General features: G+C 47.8%; 1 protein-coding gene across 1 annotated transcript in view; it reads right to left on the reverse strand.

The window, feature by feature from the left end:
- Positions 1-20065, reverse strand: part of LOC147106544 (intestinal mucin-like protein) — a 118828-nt gene that overhangs the window by 50822 nt on the left and 47941 nt on the right. The window contains exons 4-5 of the mRNA XM_086007496.1: positions 4957-5131; positions 3559-3809 (exon numbers count right to left, since the gene is read on the reverse strand). Of these exons, the coding sequence (XP_085863622.1) occupies positions 3559-3809; positions 4957-5131 (426 nt within the window). The remainder of the gene's footprint in view (positions 1-3558; positions 3810-4956; positions 5132-20065) is intronic.

Below are 20065 nucleotides of genomic sequence, written 5' to 3' on the forward strand. Positions count from 1 at the left end.
CCACAGGTCCATCAAGAGTCCCCCACCACTGTCCAAAAGGAAGAGGAAGACGACTCCTCAGCGGAGCCTCCAACCTCCGAGGGCGCACCATCACCAGGCATAAGCGCACTCAGCACCAGCGCAGATATGCACACCTGGTGTCTCACAACTCACAAGTGAGCAAGAGAAGATGGTGGAGACAGGGACAGCAGTGGAGATTTCTCACCGGAGGGGGCATGGAATAGCTAATGCACCACTCACAGGAACGCATGGTCTCTATGGAGAATAGATGGCAGAGGCTCATAGACCTCCTCTCTAGGAGGGATGTCAACGTAGACGTGGGTCCTCATGGCCAAGAGTGTCTGAGCAGTCGCAGTAGGGAAGTGAGCATGCTGCCTCTACCTCTGCTGAGGCCACAGGGGTAGCACCTTGTAGAATCACTCATAAGAGAAAGATGACACACAAGTAAATTCACAAGGGAAGCCACTCGGGTGTTTTATTCAATGTTTCTGTAAAGTTTCCATTAGTGTGATGTCACACATAAAAATCTTTATTTTCACCACTTTCCAGTCTTGGGCAAATTTGTGTGCACCTTTGAAAGTAGCTTCGTGAGTTGCAGTGAATGGTGACCCATAACGTTACCTCCAACAATGGTGGTCAGCGTGAAAAGAATGGCTTGGTCATTGTAGGGATGTTATATGCTGTTGCTGTGAGGTGGTGCCAATCTGGCGCAGCATTTGGCAGCCATATAAGTGTACTGTGTAAAGTTAAGTAAGTCTGGCTATGATGAGCCCATCCCTGGCCTCACGGGCAGCAATGTGCTTAGGTGCTGGTGGGATCTGGACTACAAGTTCCTCCTGCTCCTCCTCCTCCTCGTCTTCCAGCTGATGCTCCTCCTCCTCCTCCTTTGAAGAGGCTGTGCACTCAGTGCCTTGCTCCTCATGCAGCGCTAATCCTCGCTGCTGCACTATGTTGTGTGGGGCGCAGCAGAACACGATGATTCTGGAGACTCTGGCTGGTGCATACTGAAGGGTTCCTCCAGATCTGTCAAGGCATCTGAAGCGCATTTTCAGCGTGCCTATTGTTTGCTCTATGACACATCTGGTGGAAATGTGGCTTTCATTATATCTCTCCTCAGTATTTGGCTTCCTCAAGGGTGTCATGAGTGGATAGCCCTTGTCTCCAAGCAGCCAGCTGGAAAGTCTGTTTGGAGGAGTGAAGAGCTGAGGGAGGGTGGACTGGCGCAGGACGAAAGAGTCATGGCAGCTGCCAGGGAATTTGGTGCACACATGCATGATGATCTTACTATGGTTGCAGATGAGCTGCACATTGAGGGAATGGAAGCTCTTGCGGTTACCAAAGACTCCTAGGTGATGATGGGGTGCCTTGATGGCCACATGTGTGCAGTCGATGACGCCCTGCACCCGTGGGAAGCCAGCCAGAGTGGCAAAGCTGAGCGTCTGCTCAGTAATACTGGCTTTATCAGTGGCAAAGTTGATATACTTGGCTGACTTGTAGGCGGCCGACTGCAAGATGCCGCAAATGTCTGCTACAGATCCCTGGGAGGAGCCTGAGGCGAAGAAGTTGAGGGTGCTGGTGACTTTGCAGTCACTGGTAAGGCATGTGCACCCGCTCCTCTGCGTTGCAGGTTTTGCTCCAGCAATGTGCAAATGTCTGCGACGACCTGGTGCGATAGCCTGAGCCTCCTTTGGCACTGCTGCTCAGTCATGCTGAGGAAGCTCTGTCTGTATACCCTGTGTTGGGGGTACCACCTCCGGCATGGTGCAGCCCTGCGCTGATGCACTCTGTCCTGTGCAGCATCAGGTGGTTGAGGAGAAGGCTGCTGGTGTGCCTGGTGCTGCTGGTGTGCCTGGTGCTGCTGGTGTTGGGGCTCATCGTGATCCGATTTTGAGGACCAAGGTGAGACAGTATAGACGGCACCCAGGCTGATGGAATAGATGGCAGGTCAAGTAGAGATGACAGAAGCAATCTGTCAATGATGTGATAGGTTCTAACAATGAGGTGACACTGGGTGGCGACTTTGCTGGAAAGACTTGCAGCCTGCAGAAAGCTAATCTGTGCTGGCAATACAGTCAGCAACAGCGTCTGCCTGAGGAAAGTGATCAGCTGGGAGCTGGGAGTTTTTATTGTACTTTGCATGCTGTGCACTGATCAGCTGCATCAATGACCACTCAACTTCCACCTCAGGTTGACAGACATGGTTCCTGAGCTGTGTGATTCCCCTGGTCATCCAGGGAAATTTGAAAGGTAGATTTAAAAAGATTCTTAAGGGTCTGACAACTACCTGATAATGATTTAAATTAGCTCGACCACCTCTGCTGTTCAGGTCACTGCCGCGCCAGCAAATGCACCCGAGCAAAAGGCATGTGGGGGTGGGATGGCGAAGGTTATCTGACCCATTCCAAGATATTGCAAATTTCCCACCTGACCCGCCTCTGATCGTGCCTGCACAGGCCCCAGTAAATTCCGGCCTGGGTCTCTGTGTCCATTATGTTGCACTGAAACTTCTGGGCGGATTCTCCTAGGTGGAGCAGAGTGCTTACAACAGGTGCAAACATCAAAACTGCATGGAAATTATATCACAACAACACGCTTCTCATTGTCGTGGGTCTCTGCTAGGCAGAAGCCCCAAAGGAAGTTAATCCACAGTAAATGGGTCTTACGGCTTGTGGGCAGCCCTGTTCAGGTTTGAGGATCTGAGAAGGGGTAGGCAGTAAACAGAGTGAGGCTGAAAACAAGTATGTTTATCTTTCCCTACATGTGCAATAAAGGGTGCTCCTGACTGAAAGATTTTTCATTTGGATAGCAGCCAGAAAGTCCTGCAGTTTGCAGCCAATACCACTGGCCAGGGCCTCTCAGGCCTGCAGTGGCAGTTGACTTTTATCTCCCATGTTCAGCTTCAAAGTCCTGCTATGGGGTGGGCTTGCAGTGGGGGAACTTCGGGCCTATTAAGATTACCTGAACCTGGAAATACAGTTCAGGCTAGGTAAGGTGGCGTACTCACCCAACTTGCACCCAGACCGCAGGAGGTGGGGATGAAAATGAGTGCCACGATGTTTAGATGCATAGAACCCAGAATAAAATATCTACTTCCTTTATTTTAGTTCCTAAGTTTATTTCTTAGCCCCCCCTCCCTTGAAGGCAGTGCCTCATGCTTGAGTCCAGTTCCACGGGTTCTTGCATTCCTCGGGTACCTGGCTAAAGTGGCCATTCTTCATATGTGAGTCTGGTAAATAACAACAGGCTGTTCTATCATGGGAGTCATAGCCAAGACTCATTCTGTCCTCATCTGATATCCACACAAGCACTCTTTCAGCAGTGGTCACTGGGCAGTGTGGAGGAGCAGGAATCCTGGCTACTTGTTACCTCTCTCTAGTCCAGGGACATTGAGGCCAAAATGATAGTGACCCCACTGCCATCCCAGCTAAAATCCAATAGCAATACTTGCAAGGGACTGAACTGGAGACCTTCTTGGTGTAAGTGAAAAAACATAAGCCCTGAGCCATCAGGGGAGCTGTTTACTTATTTACCATAAATGGAAAATGTTGCAACCCATACCTTGGTTTTTACTGTACTATTGGCAGTCGTCCGAATCAGTCTTATTACTGAAGATTTATAGAATATGATGATGGCTTTGGGGCACGAAAGACCTTTCTCAACATCACAGAAGTAGTTGTCTATGTAAATTTTGAAGCCTTTGATCAGTTCTTTTATCTGCTTCACCAGAATGTAAGTGCAGTTTCCTTGGAATGTGTAAACAGTTCCATCAAAAGTAAGGTAGTGACTGCTTCCCCATCCAGTACAAACACCTGGAATTTCAAAGTCACAATCTGAGTTTCCAGCAAAATTATTTATTTAAGTCAGATGATCGATTGTTAATCAATAAACACATCAAGCGTCAGTCATTTTTTTCATACAAAAAAAAGCACTTTTGGTTATACCCATTTGTAAACTCAGGCATAGACCAACCCAGACTGATGAGATGAAAGTCCCCTCTGTCTGCTGTGTGTTTCGGTCATTTCTGAAATGCTTTTGGGGAGCATCAATCCATTTCCCACACTGCAAAGCATCCTTTAATTTGCCATTAAATTAGCAGTCAGTTTGGCTCTGTTGGTTGCATTCATGCCGCTGATTCAGAAGATCATAGTTTGAAGCCCTACTCAGCACTTTAGCAAATAGTTGAGGCTAAGATTCCAGTGCATCATTGAGGGAATGTCACATTGCCAGAGGTGCTGCCTTTAAGATGAGACATTAAACCAACGTTAAATTGAGGCCCCATCTGCTTGTTTGGGCCCCAAAGCATTATTCGAAGAAGAGCAGGAGGTTCTTCAAAATTCATTCCTTAACCAACACCAAAATAGATTAACTGGCTTATTTAACACATTTTCAGTTTGTGGGGACCTTGCTTTATGCAAATTGATTGCCATTTTTGTTAACACAACAAAAGTGATTGTACTTAAAAAAGCAATTTGTTGGATGAGCCATGCTTTGTGAGAAGCTAAGGATGTGAGTAGGCACTGTATAAATTATTTCTTTCTTTGTCTCTCACAGAGGCAATAGGATAGATGATATGGGGAATGGGAACATGTTGTATTAGTGCACTAGGAGGGCTGCTTCTAAGGTTGGAGTTAAAGAATAATGAAGTCCAGCAGAGAGAGTTTTACCCTGTGAAGGTTTGAGATCTCCTAATTAAAATTTCCTCATTTCCTGATTCTTGCGATTTTTCTAACTCTGAAAAAACGCCTTCAGAAACTATAGTAATCTGGGATGTAATGCTTAAGTTATCCACCAGATGGAGACAAATATTAAGGGATCACATTTACCAGGTTTAAGGTAATGTCCTGGTACTCCAGTTATTAAGGTAATGTGGAATATGCTTCAATATGCTGCCTTCATCTCTGTATCTTTTACATCACTATTAAATTTTGGCAATGCAGTTCCTCCTGCAATACTCACAGTCACACTCATACTGATAGCAACAGCCAGACTGGTCATAAGCTCTTTTGGGTTGCAGTCCATTTTGACATGTGATCGGTTTAGCACTTGGACATTTCACCGGCACCACAGAAACGGTGTTGTTCCCTATACAGATTCCCATTGTGCAATTGGCAAGCATCCAAGTTTCGTTTATCTGCAGTTTGTGGAGAGAAAAGGAAAATATTTCAATTCTTAAAAACAGGACTTAAGTAACATGGCATTTATTGAATTCCTGGGGCGACAGAGGCTGTAAATCCCATTTTTGCCTGGGAGGAGTCCAAACCTGGCTGTGACAGGAATCCATCCCCTTTAGACTGGGCTTTTAAATTCCGGCCAGGGGGGTCGTGTGTGGATCTTCCATCTGCTCCACCCCATCAAGAGATTGCACAAATTAGGGTTGTATTCCCGAGAAGTAAGAAGATTAAGGGGTGATCTGATCGAAGTTTTCAAGATATTAAGGGGAGCAGATAGAGTAGATAGAGAGAAACTATTTCTGCTGGTTGGGGAGTCTAGGACTAGGAAGCATAGTCTAAAAATTAGAACCAGACCTTTCAGGAGTGAAATTAGGAAACGCTTCTACACACAAAGGGTAGTAGAAGTTGGAACTCTCTTCCGCAAACGACAATGCTAAATCAATTGTTAATTTTAAATCTTGAGATTGACAGATTTTTGTTAACCAAAGGTATTGCGGAACACGGGGCAAAGACAGGTATATGCAGTTAGGTCGCAGATCAGCCCTGATCTCATTGATTGGGGGAACAAGCTCGAGGGGCTAAATGGCCCACCCCTGACCGTATGTTATGGCTGAAGCAAACAGCGCCAAACATCCCACTGACATCTGCACTGAGACAGGGAGATAGGCTTTTCTCACTGTATAATGTTTTGACATTGGTGAAATGCTGGGGCTGGAGAAGGTGGAAAGCTTGCTTTCCACTGTGGGGTCGGAGGAGGAATTTGGGACAGAACCTGGATCCACCAGCAGTGCCGAGTGTCCTGTGACAGTTTGAACTGGCACTCTCTTGTCCTGTGTCAGTTTGAACTGGCACTCTCTAGTCATGTGACAGTTTGAACTGGCACTCTCTAGTCCTGTGACAGTTTGAACTGGCACTCTCTGGTCCTGTGACAGTTTGAACTGGCACTCTCTAGTCATGTGACAGTTTGAACTGGCACTCTCTAGTCCTGTGACAGTTTCAACTGGCACTCTCTAGTCCTGTGAATAGTTTGAACTGGCACTCTCTAGTCCTGTGAATAGTTTGAACTGGCACTCTCTAGTCCTGTGACAGTTTGAACTGGCATTCTCTGGTCCTGTGACAGTTTGAACTGGCACTCTCTAGTCATGTGTCAGTTTGAACTGGCGCTCTCTCGTCCTGTGACAGTTTGAACTGGCACTCTCTAGTCCTGTGAACAGTTTGAACTGGTATTCTCTAGTCATGTGTCAGTTTGAACTGGCACTCTCTTGTCCTGTGACAGTTTGAACTGGCACTCTCTAGTCATGTGTCAGTTTGAACTGGCAGTCTCTGGTCCTGCGAACAGCTTGAACTGGTACTCTCTAGTCATGTGTCAGTTTGAACTGGCACTCTCTGGTCCTGCAAACAGTTTGAATTGGTACTCTTTCGTCATGTGTCAGTTTGAACTGGTACTCTCCAGTCATGTGTCAGTTTAAACTGGCACTCTCTAGTCCTGTGAACAATTTGAACTGGCACTCTCTAGTCCTGTGACAGGTTGAAGTGGCACTCTCTAGTCCTGTGACAGTTTGAACTGGCACTCTCTGGTCCTGTGACAGTTTGAACTGGCACTCTCTAGTCCTGTGACAGTTTGAACTGGCACTCTCTTGTCCTGTGAACAGTTTGAACTGGCACTCTCAAGCCCTGTGACAGTTTGAAATGGCACTCTCCAGTTCTGCGACAGTTTGAACTGGCACTCTCTAGTCCTGTGACAGTTTGAACTGGCACTCTCTGGTCCTGTGACAGTTTGAACTGGCACTCTCTAGTTCTGTGACAGTTTGAACTGGCATTCTCTAGTCCTGTGACAATTTGAACTGGCACTCTCCAGTCCTGTGACAGTTTGAACTGGCACTCCCTTGTCCTGTGACAGTTTGAACTGGCACTCTCTTATCCTGTGACAGATTGAACTGGCACTCTCTAGTCCTGTGATAGTTTGAACTGGCACTCTCTAGGCCTGTTACAGTTTGAACTGGCACTCTCTAGTCCTGCGACAGTTTGAACTGGAGCTCTCTAGTCCTGTGACAGTTTGAACTGGCACTCTCTGGTCCTGTGACAGTTTGAACTGGCGTTCTCTCGTCCTGTGACAATTTGAACTGGCTCTGTCTAGCCCTGTGACAATTTGAACTGGCACTCTCTAGTCCTGTGACAGTTTCAACTGGCACTCTCTAGTCCTGTGACAGTTTGAACTGGCACTCTATAGTCCTGTGACAGTTTGAACTGGCAATCTCGAGTCCTGTGACAGTTTGAACTGGCATTCTCTGGTCCTGTGACAGTTTGAACTGGCACTCTCTAGTCATGTGTCAGTTTGAACTGGCGCTCTCTCGTCCTGTGACAGTTTGAACTGGCACTCTCTAGTCCTGTGAACAGTTTGAACTGGTACCCTCTAGTCATGTGTCAGTTTGAACTGGCACTCTCTTGTCCTGTGACAGTTTGAACTGGCACTCTCTAGTCATGTGTCAGTTTGAACTGGCAGTCTCTGGTCCTGCGAACAGCTTGAACTGGTACTCTCTAGTCATGTGTCAGTTTGAACTGGTACTCTCTAGTCATGTGTCAGTTTGAACTGGCACTCTCTAGTCCTGTGACAGTTTGAACTGGCACTCTCTAGTCATGTGCCAGTTTGAACTGGCACTCTCTGGTCCTGCGAACAGTTTGAAATGGTCCTCTCTAGTCATGTGTCAGTTTGAACTGGAACTCTCTAGTCCTGTGACAGTTTGAAGTGGCACTCTAGTCTTGTGTCAGTTTGAACTGGAACTCTCTAGTCCTGTGACAGTTTGAACTGCCACTCTCTTGTCCTGTGAACAGTGTGAACTGGCACTCTCTGGTCCTGTGACAGGACAGTTTGAACTGGCACTCTCTCGTCCTGTTGACAGATTAAAATGACACTTTCTAGTCCTGTGAATAGTTTGAACTGGCACTCTCTAGTCCTGTGAACAGTTTGAACTGGCACTCTCTAGTCCTGTGACCGTTTGAACTGGCACTCTCTGGTCCTGCGACAGTTTGATCTGGCATTCTCTGGTCCTGTGACAGTTTGAACTGGCACTCTCTGGTCCTGTAAAAGTTTGAACTGGCACTCTCTAGTCCTGTGAATAGTTTGAACTGGCATTCTCTAGTCCAGTGAACAGTTTGAACTGGCATTCTCTAGTCCTGTGACAGTTTGAACTGGCACTCTCTCGTCCTGCGAACAGTTGGAACTGGCACTCTCTAGTCATGTGTCAGTTTGAACTGGCACTCTCTAGTCCTGTGACAGTTGAACTGGCACTCTCTAGTCATGTGTCAGTTTGAACTGGCACTCTCTGGTCCTGCAAACAGTTTGAACTGGTACTCTTTCGTCATGTGTCAGTTTGAACTGGTACTCTCCAGTCATGTGTCAGTTTAAACTGGCACTCTCTAGTCCTGTGAACAATTTGAACTGGCACTCTCTAGTCCTGTGACAGGTTGAACTGGCACTCTCTGGTCCTGTGACAGTTTGAACTGGCACTCTCTAGTCCTGTGACAGTTTGAACTGGCACTCTCTAGTCCTGTGACAGTTTGAACTGGCACTCTCTGGTCCTGTGACAGTTTGAACTGGCACTCTCTAGTCCTGTGACAGTTTGAACTGGCACTCTCTTGTCCTGTGAACAGTTTGAACTGGCACTCTCTAGCCCTGTGACAGTTTGAAATGGCACTCTCCAGTTCTGCGACAGTTTGAACTGGCACTCTCTAGTCCTGTGACAGTTTGAACTGGCGCTCTCTAGTCCTGTGACAGTTTGAACTGGCACTCTCTGGTCCTGTGACAGTTTGAACTGGCACTCTCTAGTCCTGTGACAGTTTGAACTGGCATTCTCTAGTCCTGTGACAATTTGAACTGGCACTCTCCAGTCCTGTGACAGTTTGAACTGGCACTCCCTTGTCCTGTGACAGTTTGAACTGGCACTCTCTTATCCTGTGACAGATTGAACTGGCACTCTCTGGTCCTGTGATAGTTTGAACTGGCACTCTCTAGGCCTGTTACAGTTTGAACTGGCACTCTCTAGTCCTGTGACAGTTTGAACTGGCACTCTCTAGTCCTGTGACAGTTTGAACTGGCACTCTCTAGTCCTGTGACAGTTTGAAATGGCACTCTCTAGTCCTGGGACAGTTTGAACTGGCACTCTCTAGCCCTGTGACAGTTTGAACTGGCACTCTCTTGTCCTGTGTCAGTTTGAACTGGCACTCTCTGGTCCTGTGACAGTTTGAACTGGCACTCTCTAGTCCTGTGTCAGTTTGAACTGGCACTCTCCGGTCCTGTGACAGTTTGAACTGGCACGCTCTTGTCCTGTGACAGTTTGAACTGGCGCTCTCTAGTCCTGTGACAGTTTCAACTGGCACTCTCTAGTCCTGTGACAGTTTGAACTGGCATTCTCTGGTCCTGTGACAGTTTGAACTGGCACTCTCTAGTCATGTGTCAGTTTGAACTGGCGCTCTCTCGTCCTGTGACAGTTTGAACTGGCACTCTCTAGTCCTGTGAACAGTTTGAACTGGTACTCTCTAGTCATGTGTCAGTTTGAACTGGCACTCTCTTGTCCTGTGACAGTTTGAACTGGCACTCTCTAGTCATGTGTCAGTTTGAACTGGCAGTCTCTGGTCCTGCGAACAGCTTGAACTGGTACTCTCTAGTCATGTGTCAGTTTGAACTGGTACTCTCTAGTCATGTGTCAGTTTGAACTGGCACTCTCTAGTCCTGTGACAGTTTGACCTGGCACTCTCTAGTCATGTGCCAGTTTGAACTGGCACTCTCTGGTCCTGCGAACAGTTTGAAATGGTCCTCTCTAGTCATGTGTCAGTTTGAACTGGAACTCTCTAGTCCTGTGACAGTTTGAAGTGGCACTCTAGTCTTGTGTCAGTTTGAACTGGCACTCTCTGGTCCTCTGACAGGACAGTTTGAACTGGCACTCTCTCGTCCTGTTGACAGATTAAAATGACACTTTCTAGTCCTGTGAATAGTTTGAACTGGCACTCTCTAGTCCTGTGAACAGTTTGAACTGGCACTCTCTAGTCCTGTGACCGTTTGAACTGGCACTCTCTGGTCCTGTAAAAGTTTGAACTGGCACTCTCTGGTCCTGTGAATAGTTTGAACTGGCACTCTCTAGTCCAGTGAACAGTTTGAACTGGCATTCTCTAGTCCTGTGACAGTTTGAACTGGCACTCTCTCGTCCTGCGAACAGTTGGAACTGGCACTCTCTAGTCATGTGTCAGTTTGAACTGGCACTCTCTAGTCCTGTGACAGTTGAACTGGCACTCTCTAGTCATGTGTCAGTTTGAACTGGTACTCTCTGGTCCTGCAAACAGTTTGAACTGGTACTCTTTCGTCATGTGTCAGTTTGAACTGGTACTCTCCAGTCATGTGTCAGTTTAAACTGGCACTCTCTAGTCCTGTGAACAATTTGAACTGGCACTCTCTGGTCCTGTGACAGTTTGAACTGGCACTCTCTAGTCCTGTGACAGTTTGAACTGGCACTCTCTTCTCCTGTGAACAGTTTGAACTGGCACTCTCTAGCCCTGTGACAGTTTGAAATGGCACTCTCCAGTTCTGCGACAGTTTGAACTGGCACTCTCTAGTCCTGTGACAGTTTGAACTGGCGCTCTCTAGTCCTGTGACAGTTTGAACTGGCACTCTCTGGTCCTGTGACAGTTTGAACTGGCACTCTCTAGTCCTGTGACAGTTTGAACTGGCATTCTCTAGTCCTGTGACAATTTGAACTGGCACTCTCTAGTCCTGTGACAGTTTGAACTGGCACTCTCCAGTCCGGTGACAGTTTGAACTGGCACTCCCTTGTCCTGTGACAGTTTGAACTGGCACTCTCTTATCCTGTGACAGATTGAACTGGCACTCTCTAGTCCTGTGATAGTTTGAACTGGCACTCTCTAGGCCTGTTACAGTTTGAACTGGCACTCTCTAGTCCTGTGACAGTTTGAACTGGCACTCTCTCGTCCTGTGACAGTTTGAACTGGTGCTCTCTAGTCCTGTGACAGTTTGAACTTGCACTCTCTGGTCCTGTGACAGTTTGAACTGGCGTTCTCTCGTCCTGTGACAATTTGAACTGGCACTGTCTAGCCCTGTGACAATTTGAACTGGCACTCTCTAGTCCTGTGACAGTTTCAACTGGCACTCTCTAGTCCTGTGACAGTTTGAACTGGCACTCTATAGTCCTGTGACAGTTTGAACTGGCAATCTCGAGTCCTGTGACAGTTTGAACTGGCACTCTCGAGTCCTGTGACAGATTGAACTGGCACTCTCCAGTCCTGTGACAGTTCGAACTGGCAGTCTCGAGTCCTGTGACAGTTTGAACTGGCACTCTCTGGTCCTGTGACAGTTTTAACTGGCACTCTCGAGTCCTGTGACAGTTTGAACTGGCACTCTCGAGTCCTGTGACAGTTTGAACTGGCACTCTCGAGTCCTGTGACAGTTTGAACTGGCACTCTCGAGTCCTGTGACAGTTTGAACTGGCACTCTCGAGTCCAGTGACAGTTTGAACTGGCACTCTCGAGTCCTGTGACAGTTTGAACTGGCACTCACTAGTCCTGTGACAGTTTGAACTGCACTCTCGAGTCCAGTGACAGTTTGAACTGGCATTCTCTTGTCCTGTGACAGTTTGAACTGGCACTCTCAAGTCCTGTGACAGTTTGAACTGGCACTCTCTTGTCCTGTGTCAGTTTGAACTGGCACTCTCTGGTCCTGTGACAGTTTGAACTGGCACTCTCTAGTCATGTGACAGTTTGAACTGGCACTCTCTAGTCCTGTGACAGTTTCAACTGGCACTCTCTAGTCCTGTGAATAGTTTGAACTGGCACTCTCTAGTCCTGTGAATAGTTTGAACTGGCACTCTCTAGTCCTGTGACAGTTTGAACTGGCATTCTCTGGTCCTGTGACAGTTTGAACTGGCACTCTCGAGTCATGTGTCAGTTTGAACTGGCGCTCTCTCGTCCTGTGACAGTTTGAACTGGCACTCTCTAGTCCTGTGAACAGTTTGAACTGGTATTCTCTAGTCATGTGTCAGTTTGAACTGGCACTCTCTTGTCCTGTGACAGTTTGAACTGGCACTCTCTAGTCATGTGTCAGTTTGAACTGGCAGTCTCTGGTCCTGCGAACAGCTTGAACTGGTACTCTCTAGTCATGTGTCAGTTTGAACTGGCACTCTCTGGTCCTGCAAACAGTTTGAATTGGTACTCTTTCGTCATGTGTCAGTTTGAACTGGTACTCTCCAGTCATGTGTCAGTTTAAACTGGCACTCTCTAGTCCTGTGAACAATTTGAACTGGCACTCTCTAGTCCTGTGACAGGTTGAAGTGGCACTCTCTAGTCCTGTGACAGTTTGAACTGGCACTCTCTGGTCCTGTGACAGTTTGAACTGGCACTCTCTAGTCCTGTGACAGTTTGAACTGGCACTCTCTTGTCCTGTGAACAGTTTGAACTGGCACTCTCAAGCCCTGTGACAGTTTGAAATGGCACTCTCCAGTTCTGCGACAGTTTGAACTGGCACTCTCTAGTCCTGTGACAGTTTGAACTGGCACTCTCTGGTCCTGTGACAGTTTGAACTGGCACTCTCTAGTTCTGTGACAGTTTGAACTGGCATTCTCTAGTCCTGTGACAATTTGAACTGGCACTCTCCAGTCCTGTGACAGTTTGAACTGGCACTCCCTTGTCCTGTGACAGTTTGAACTGGCACTCTCTTATCCTGTGACAGATTGAACTGGCACTCTCTAGTCCTGTGATAGTTTGAACTGGCACTCTCTAGGCCTGTTACAGTTTGAACTGGCACTCTCTAGTCCTGTGACAGTTTGAACTGGAGCTCTCTAGTCCTGTGACAGTTTGAACTGGCACTCTCTGGTCCTGTGACAGTTTGAACTGGCGTTCTCTCGTCCTGTGACAATTTGAACTGGCTCTGTCTAGCCCTGTGACAATTTGAACTGGCACTCTCTAGTCCTGTGACAGTTTCAACTGGCACTCTCTAGTCCTGTGACAGTTTGAACTGGCACTCTATAGTCCTGTGACAGTTTGAACTGGCAATCTCGAGTCCTGTGACAGTTTGAAATGGCATTCTCTGGTCCTGTGACAGTTTGAACTGGCACTCTCTAGTCATGTGTCAGTTTGAACTGGCGCTCTCTCGTCCTGTGACAGTTTGAACTGGCACTCTCTAGTCCTGTGAACAGTTTGAACTGGTACCCTCTAGTCATGTGTCAGTTTGAACTGGCACTCTCTTGTCCTGTGACAGTTTGAACTGGCACTCTCTAGTCATGTGTCAGTTTGAACTGGCAGTCTCTGGTCCTGCGAACAGCTTGAACTGGTACTCTCTAGTCATGTGTCAGTTTGAACTGGTACTCTCTAGTCATGTGTCAGTTTGAACTGGCACTCTCTAGTCCTGTGACAGTTTGAACTGGCACTCTCTAGTCATGTGCCAGTTTGAACTGGCACTCTCTGGTCCTGCGAACAGTTTGAAATGGTCCTCTCTAGTCATGTGTCAGTTTGAACTGGAACTCTCTAGTCCTGTGACAGTTTGAAGTGGCACTCTAGTCTTGTGTCAGTTTGAACTGGAACTCTCTAGTCCTGTGACAGTTTGAACTGCCACTCTCTTGTCCTGTGAACAGTGTGAACTGGCACTCTCTGGTCCTGTGACAGGACAGTTTGAACTGGCACTCTCTCGTCCTGTTGACAGATTAAAATGACACTTTCTAGTCCTGTGAATAGTTTGAACTGGCACTCTCTAGTCCTGTGAACAGTTTGAACTGGCACTCTCTAGTCCTGTGACCGTTTGAACTGGCACTCTCTGGTCCTGCGACAGTTTGATCTGGCATTCTCTGGTCCTGTGACAGTTTGAACTGGCACTCTCTGGTCCTGTAAAAGTTTGAACTGGCACTCTCTAGTCCTGTGAATAGTTTGAACTGGCATTCTCTAGTCCAGTGAACAGTTTGAACTGGCATTCTCTAGTCCTGTGACAGTTTGAACTGGCACTCTCTCGTCCTGCGAACAGTTGGAACTGGCACTCTCTAGTCATGTGTCAGTTTGAACTGGCACTCTCTAGTCCTGTGACAGTTGAACTGGCACTCTCTAGTCATGTGTCAGTTTGAACTGGCACTCTCTGGTCCTGCAAACAGTTTGAACTGGTACTCTTTCGTCATGTGTCAGTTTGAACTGGTACTCTCCAGTCATGTGTCAGTTTAAACTGGCACTCTCTAGTCCTGTGAACAATTTGAACTGGCACTCTCTAGTCCTGTGACAGGTTGAACTGGCACTCTCTGGTCCTGTGACAGTTTGAACTGGCACTCTCTAGTCCTGTGACAGTTTGAACTGGCACTCTCTAGTCCTGTGACAGTTTGAACTGGCACTCTCTGGTCCTGTGACAGTTTGAACTGGCACTCTCTAGTCCTGTGACAGTTTGAACTGGCACTCTCTTGTCCTGTGAACAGTTTGAACTGGCACTCTCTAGCCCTGTGACAGTTTGAAATGGCACTCTCCAGTTCTGCGACAGTTTGAACTGGCACTCTCTAGTCCTGTGACAGTTTGAACTGGCGCTCTCTAGTCCTGTGACAGTTTGAACTGGCACTCTCTGGTCCTGTGACAGTTTGAACTGGCACTCTCTAGTCCTGTGACAGTTTGAACTGGCATTCTCTAGTCCTGTGACAATTTGAACTGGCACTCTCCAGTCCTGTGACAGTTTGAACTGGCACTCCCTTGTCCTGTGACAGTTTGAACTGGCACTCTCTTATCCTGTGACAGATTGAACTGGCACTCTCTGGTCCTGTGATAGTTTGAACTGGCACTCTCTAGGCCTGTTACAGTTTGAACTGGCACTCTCTAGTCCTGTGACAGTTTGAACTGGCACTCTCTAGTCCTGTGACAGTTTGAACTGGCACTCTCTAGTCCTGTGACAGTTTGAAATGGCACTCTCTAGTCCTGGGACAGTTTGAACTGGCACTCTCTAGCCCTGTGACAGTTTGAACTGGCACTCTCTTGTCCTGTGTCAGTTTGAACTGGCACTCTCTGGTCCTGTGACAGTTTGAACTGGCACTCTCTAGTCCTGTGTCAGTTTGAACTGGCACTCTCCGGTCCTGTGACAGTTTGAACTGGCACGCTCTTGTCCTGTGACAGTTTGAACTGGCGCTCTCTAGTCCTGTGACAGTTTCAACTGGCACTCTCTAGTCCTGTGACAGTTTGAACTGGCATTCTCTGGTCCTGTGACAGTTTGAACTGGCACTCTCTAGTCATGTGTCAGTTTGAACTGGCGCTCTCTCGTCCTGTGACAGTTTGAACTGGCACTCTCTAGTCCTGTGAACAGTTTGAACTGGTACTCTCTAGTCATGTGTCAGTTTGAACTGGCACTCTCTTGTCCTGTGACAGTTTGAACTGGCACTCTCTAGTCATGTGTCAGTTTGAACTGGCAGTCTCTGGTCCTGCGAACAGCTTGAACTGGTACTCTCTAGTCATGTGTCAGTTTGAACTGGTACTCTCTAGTCATGTGTCAGTTTGAACTGGCACTCTCTAGTCCTGTGACAGTTTGACCTGGCACTCTCTAGTCATGTGCCAGTTTGAACTGGCACTCTCTGGTCCTGCGAACAGTTTGAAATGGTCCTCTCTAGTCATGTGTCAGTTTGAACTGGAACTCTCTAGTCCTGTGACAGTTTGAAGTGGCACTCTAGTCTTGTGTCAGTTTGAACTGGCACTCTCTGGTCCTCTGACAGGACAGTTTGAACTGGCACTCTCTCGTCCTGTTGACAGATTAAAATGACACTTTCTAGTCCTGTGAATAGTTTGAACTGGCACTCTCTAGTCCTGTGAACAGTTTGAACTGGCACTCTCTAGTCCTGTGACCGTTTGAACTGGCACTCTCTGGTCCTGTAAAAGTTTGAACTGGCACTCTCTGGTCCTGTGAATAGTTTGAACTGGCACTCTCTAGTCCAGTGAACAGTTTGAACTGGCATTCTCTAGTCCTGTGACAGTTTGAACTGGCACTCTCTCGTCCTGCGAACAGTTGGAACTGGCACTCTCTAGTCATGTGTCAGTTTGAACTGGCACTCTCTAGTCCTGTGACAGTTTGAACTGGTACTCTTTCGTCATGTGTCAGTTTGAACTGGTACTCTCCAGTCATGTGTCAGTTTAAACTGGCACTCTCTAGTCCTGTGAACAATTTGAACTGGCACTCTCTGGTCCTGTGACAGTTTGAACTGGCACTCTCTAGTCCTGTGACAGTTTGAACTGGCACTCTCTTCTCCTGTGAACAGTTTGAACTGGCACTCTCTAGCCCTGTGACAGTTTGAAATGGCACTCTCCAGTTCTGCGACAGTTTGAACTGGCACTCTCTAGTCCTGTGACAGTTTGAACTGGCGCTCTCTAGTCCTGTGACAGTTTGAACTGGCACTCTCTGGTCCTGTGACAGTTTGAACTGGCACTCTCTAGTCCTGTGACAGTTTGAACTGGCATTCTCTAGTCCTGTGACAATTTGAACTGGCACTCTCTAGTCCTGTGACAGTTTGAACTGGCACTCTCCAGTCCGGTGACAGTTTGAACTGGCACTCCCTTGTCCTGTGACAGTTTGAACTGGCACTCTCTTATCCTGTGACAGATTGAACTGGCACTCTCTAGTCCTGTGATAGTTTGAACTGGCACTCTCTAGGCCTGTTACAGTTTGAACTGGCACTCTCTAGTCCTGTGACAGTTTGAACTGGCACTCTCTCGTCCTGTGACAGTTTGAACTGGTGCTCTCTAGTCCTGTGACAGTTTGAACTTGCACTCTCTGGTCCTGTGACAGTTTGAACTGGCGTTCTCTCGTCCTGTGACAATTTGAACTGGCACTGTCTAGCCCTGTGACAATTTGAACTGGCACTCTCTAGTCCTGTGACAGTTTCAACTGGCACTCTCTAGTCCTGTGACAGTTTGAACTGGCACTCTATAGTCCTGTGACAGTTTGAACTGGCAATCTCGAGTCCTGTGACAGTTTGAACTGGCACTCTCGAGTCCTGTGACAGATTGAACTGGCACTCTCCAGTCCTGTGACAGTTCGAACTGGCAGTCTCGAGTCCTGTGACAGTTTGAACTGGCACTCTCTGGTCCTGTGACAGTTTTAACTGGCACTCTCGAGTCCTGTGACAGTTTGAACTGGCACTCTCGAGTCCTGTGACAGTTTGAACTGGCACTCTCGAGTCCTGTGACAGTTTGAACTGGCACTCTCGAGTCCTGTGACAGTTTGAACTGGCACTCTCGAGTCCAGTGACAGTTTGAACTGGCACTCTCGAGTCCTGTGACAGTTTGAACTGGCACTCACTAGTCCTGTGACAGTTTGAACTGCACTCTCGAGTCCAGTGACAGTTTGAACTGGCACTCTCTTGTCCTGTGACAGTTTGAACTGGCACTCTCAAGTCCTGTGACAGTTTGAACTGGCACTCTCTAGTCCTGTGACAGTTTGAACTGCACTCTCGAGTCCTGTGACAGTTTGAACTGGCACTCTCAAGTCCTGTGACAGTTTGAACTGGCACTCTCTGGTCCTGTGACAGTTTGAACTGCACTCTCGGGTCCTGTGACAGTTTGAACTGGCACTCTCGAGTCCTGTGACAGTTTGAGCTGGCACTCTCTAGTCCTGTGACAGTCTGAACTGGCACTCTCTAGTCCTGTGACAGTCTGAACTGGCACTCTCTAGTCCTGTGACAGTTTGAACTGGCTCTCTCTCGTCCTGTGACAGTCTGAACTGGCACTCTCTGGTCCTGTGACAGTTTGAACTGGCACTCTCTAGTCCTGTGACAGTCTGAACTGGCACTCTCTAGTCCTGTGACAGTTTGAACTGGCACTCTCTAGTTCTGTGACAGTTTCAACTGGCATTCTCTAGTCCTGTGACAGTTTGAACTGGCACTCTCTAGTCCTGTGACAGTTTGAACTGGCACTCTCTAGTCCTGTGACAGTTTGAACTGGCAATCTCGAGTCCTGTGGCAGTTTGAACTGGCACTCTCGAGTCCTGTGACAGATTGAACTGGCACTCTCCAGTCCTGTGACAGTTTGAACTGGCAGTCTCGAGTCCTGTGACAGTTTGAACTGGCACTCTCTAGTCCTGTGACAGTTTTAACTGGCACTCTCGAGTCCTGTGACAGTTTGAACTGGCACTCTCAAGTCATATGACAGTTTGAACTGGCACTCTCGAGTCCTGTGACAGTTTGAACTGGCACTCTCGAGTCCTGTGACAGTTTGAACTGGCACTCTCTAGTCCTGTGACAGTTTGAACTGCACTCTCGAGTCCTGTGACAGTTTGAACTGGCACTCTCTAGTCCTGTGACAGTCTGAACTGGCACTCTCTGGTCCTGTGACAGTTTGAACTGGCACTATCTAGTCCTGTGACAGTCTGAACTGGCACTCTCTAGTCCTGTGACAGTTTGAACTGGCACTCTCTGGTCCTGTGACAGTTTGAACTGGCACTATCTAGTCCTGCGACAGTCTGAACTGGCACTCTCTAGTCCTGTGACAGTTTGAACTGGCACTCTGTAGTCCTGTGACAGTCTGAACTGGCACTCTCAAGTCCTGTGACTGTTTGAACTGGCACTCTCCAGTCCTGTGACAGTCTGAACTGGCACTCTCTGGTCCTGTGACAGTTTGAACTGCACTCTCGAGTCCTGTGACAGTTTGAACTGGCACTCTCTCGTCCTGTGAACAGTTTGAACTGGCACTCTCTAGCCCTGTGACAGTTTGAACTGGCGCTCTCTAGTCCTGTGACAGTTTGAACTGGCACTCTCTGTTCCTGTGACAGTTTGAACTGGCACTCTCTAGTCCTGTGACAGTTTGAACTGGCATTCTCTAGTCCTGTGACAGTTTGAACTGGCACTCTCGAGTCCTGTGACAGTTTGAACTGGCACTCCCTTGTCCTGTGACAGTTTGAACTGACACTCTCCATTCCTGTGACAGTTTGAACTGGCACTCTCTGGTCCTGTGACAGTTTGAACTGGCACTCTCTAGTCCTGTGAACAGTTTGAACTGGCACTCACTTGTCCTGTGACAGTTTGAACTGGCGCTCTCTAGTCCTGTGACAGTTTGAACTGGCACTTTCTGGTCCTGTGACAGTTTGAACTGGCACTCTCTAGTCCTGTGACAGTTTGAACTGGCACTCTCTAGTGCTGTGACAGTTTGAACTGGCACTCTCTAGTCCTGTGAACAGTTTGAACTGCCACTCCCTAGTCCTGTGAACAGTTTGAACTGGCACTCTCTAGTCCTGTGACAATTTGAACTGGCGCTCTCTCGTCCTGTGACAGTTTGAACTGGCACTCTCTAGTCCTGTGAACAGTTTGAACTGGCACTCTCTGGTCCTTTGACAGTTTGAACTGGCACTCTCTGGTCCTGTGTCAGTTTGAACTGGCACTCTCTAGTCCTGTGACAGTTTGAACTGGCACTCTCTAGTCCTGTAACAGTTTGAACTGGCACTCTCTAGTCCTGTGACAGTTTGAATTGGCACTCTCTAGTCCTGTGACAGTTTGAACTGGCACTCTCTAGTCCTGTGACAGTTTGAAATGGCACTCTCTAGTCCTGGGACAGTTTGAACTGGCACTCTCTAGTCCTGTGACAGTTTGAACTGGCACTCTCTAGTCCTGTGACAGTTTGAACTGGCACTCTCTGGTCCTGTGACAGTTTGAAATGGCACACTCTAGTCCTGTGACAGTTTGAACGGGCACTCTCTGGTCCTGTGACAGTTTGAACTGGCACTCTCTTGTCCTGTGACAGTTTGAACTGGCGCTCTCTAGTCCTGCGACAGTTTGAACTGGCACTTTCTAGTCCTGTGACAGTTTGAACTGGCACTCTCTTGTCCTGTGACAGTTTGAACTGGCGCTCTCTAGTCCTGTGACAGTTTGAACTGGCACTCTCTAGTCCTGTGACAGTTT

Source organism: Somniosus microcephalus, chromosome 15 (genome assembly GCF_052327205.1).
Source record: "Somniosus microcephalus isolate GS21.2 chromosome 15, FLI_Smic_1.0, whole genome shotgun sequence".
Classification (NCBI taxonomy): domain Eukaryota; kingdom Metazoa; phylum Chordata; class Chondrichthyes; order Squaliformes; family Somniosidae; genus Somniosus; species Somniosus microcephalus.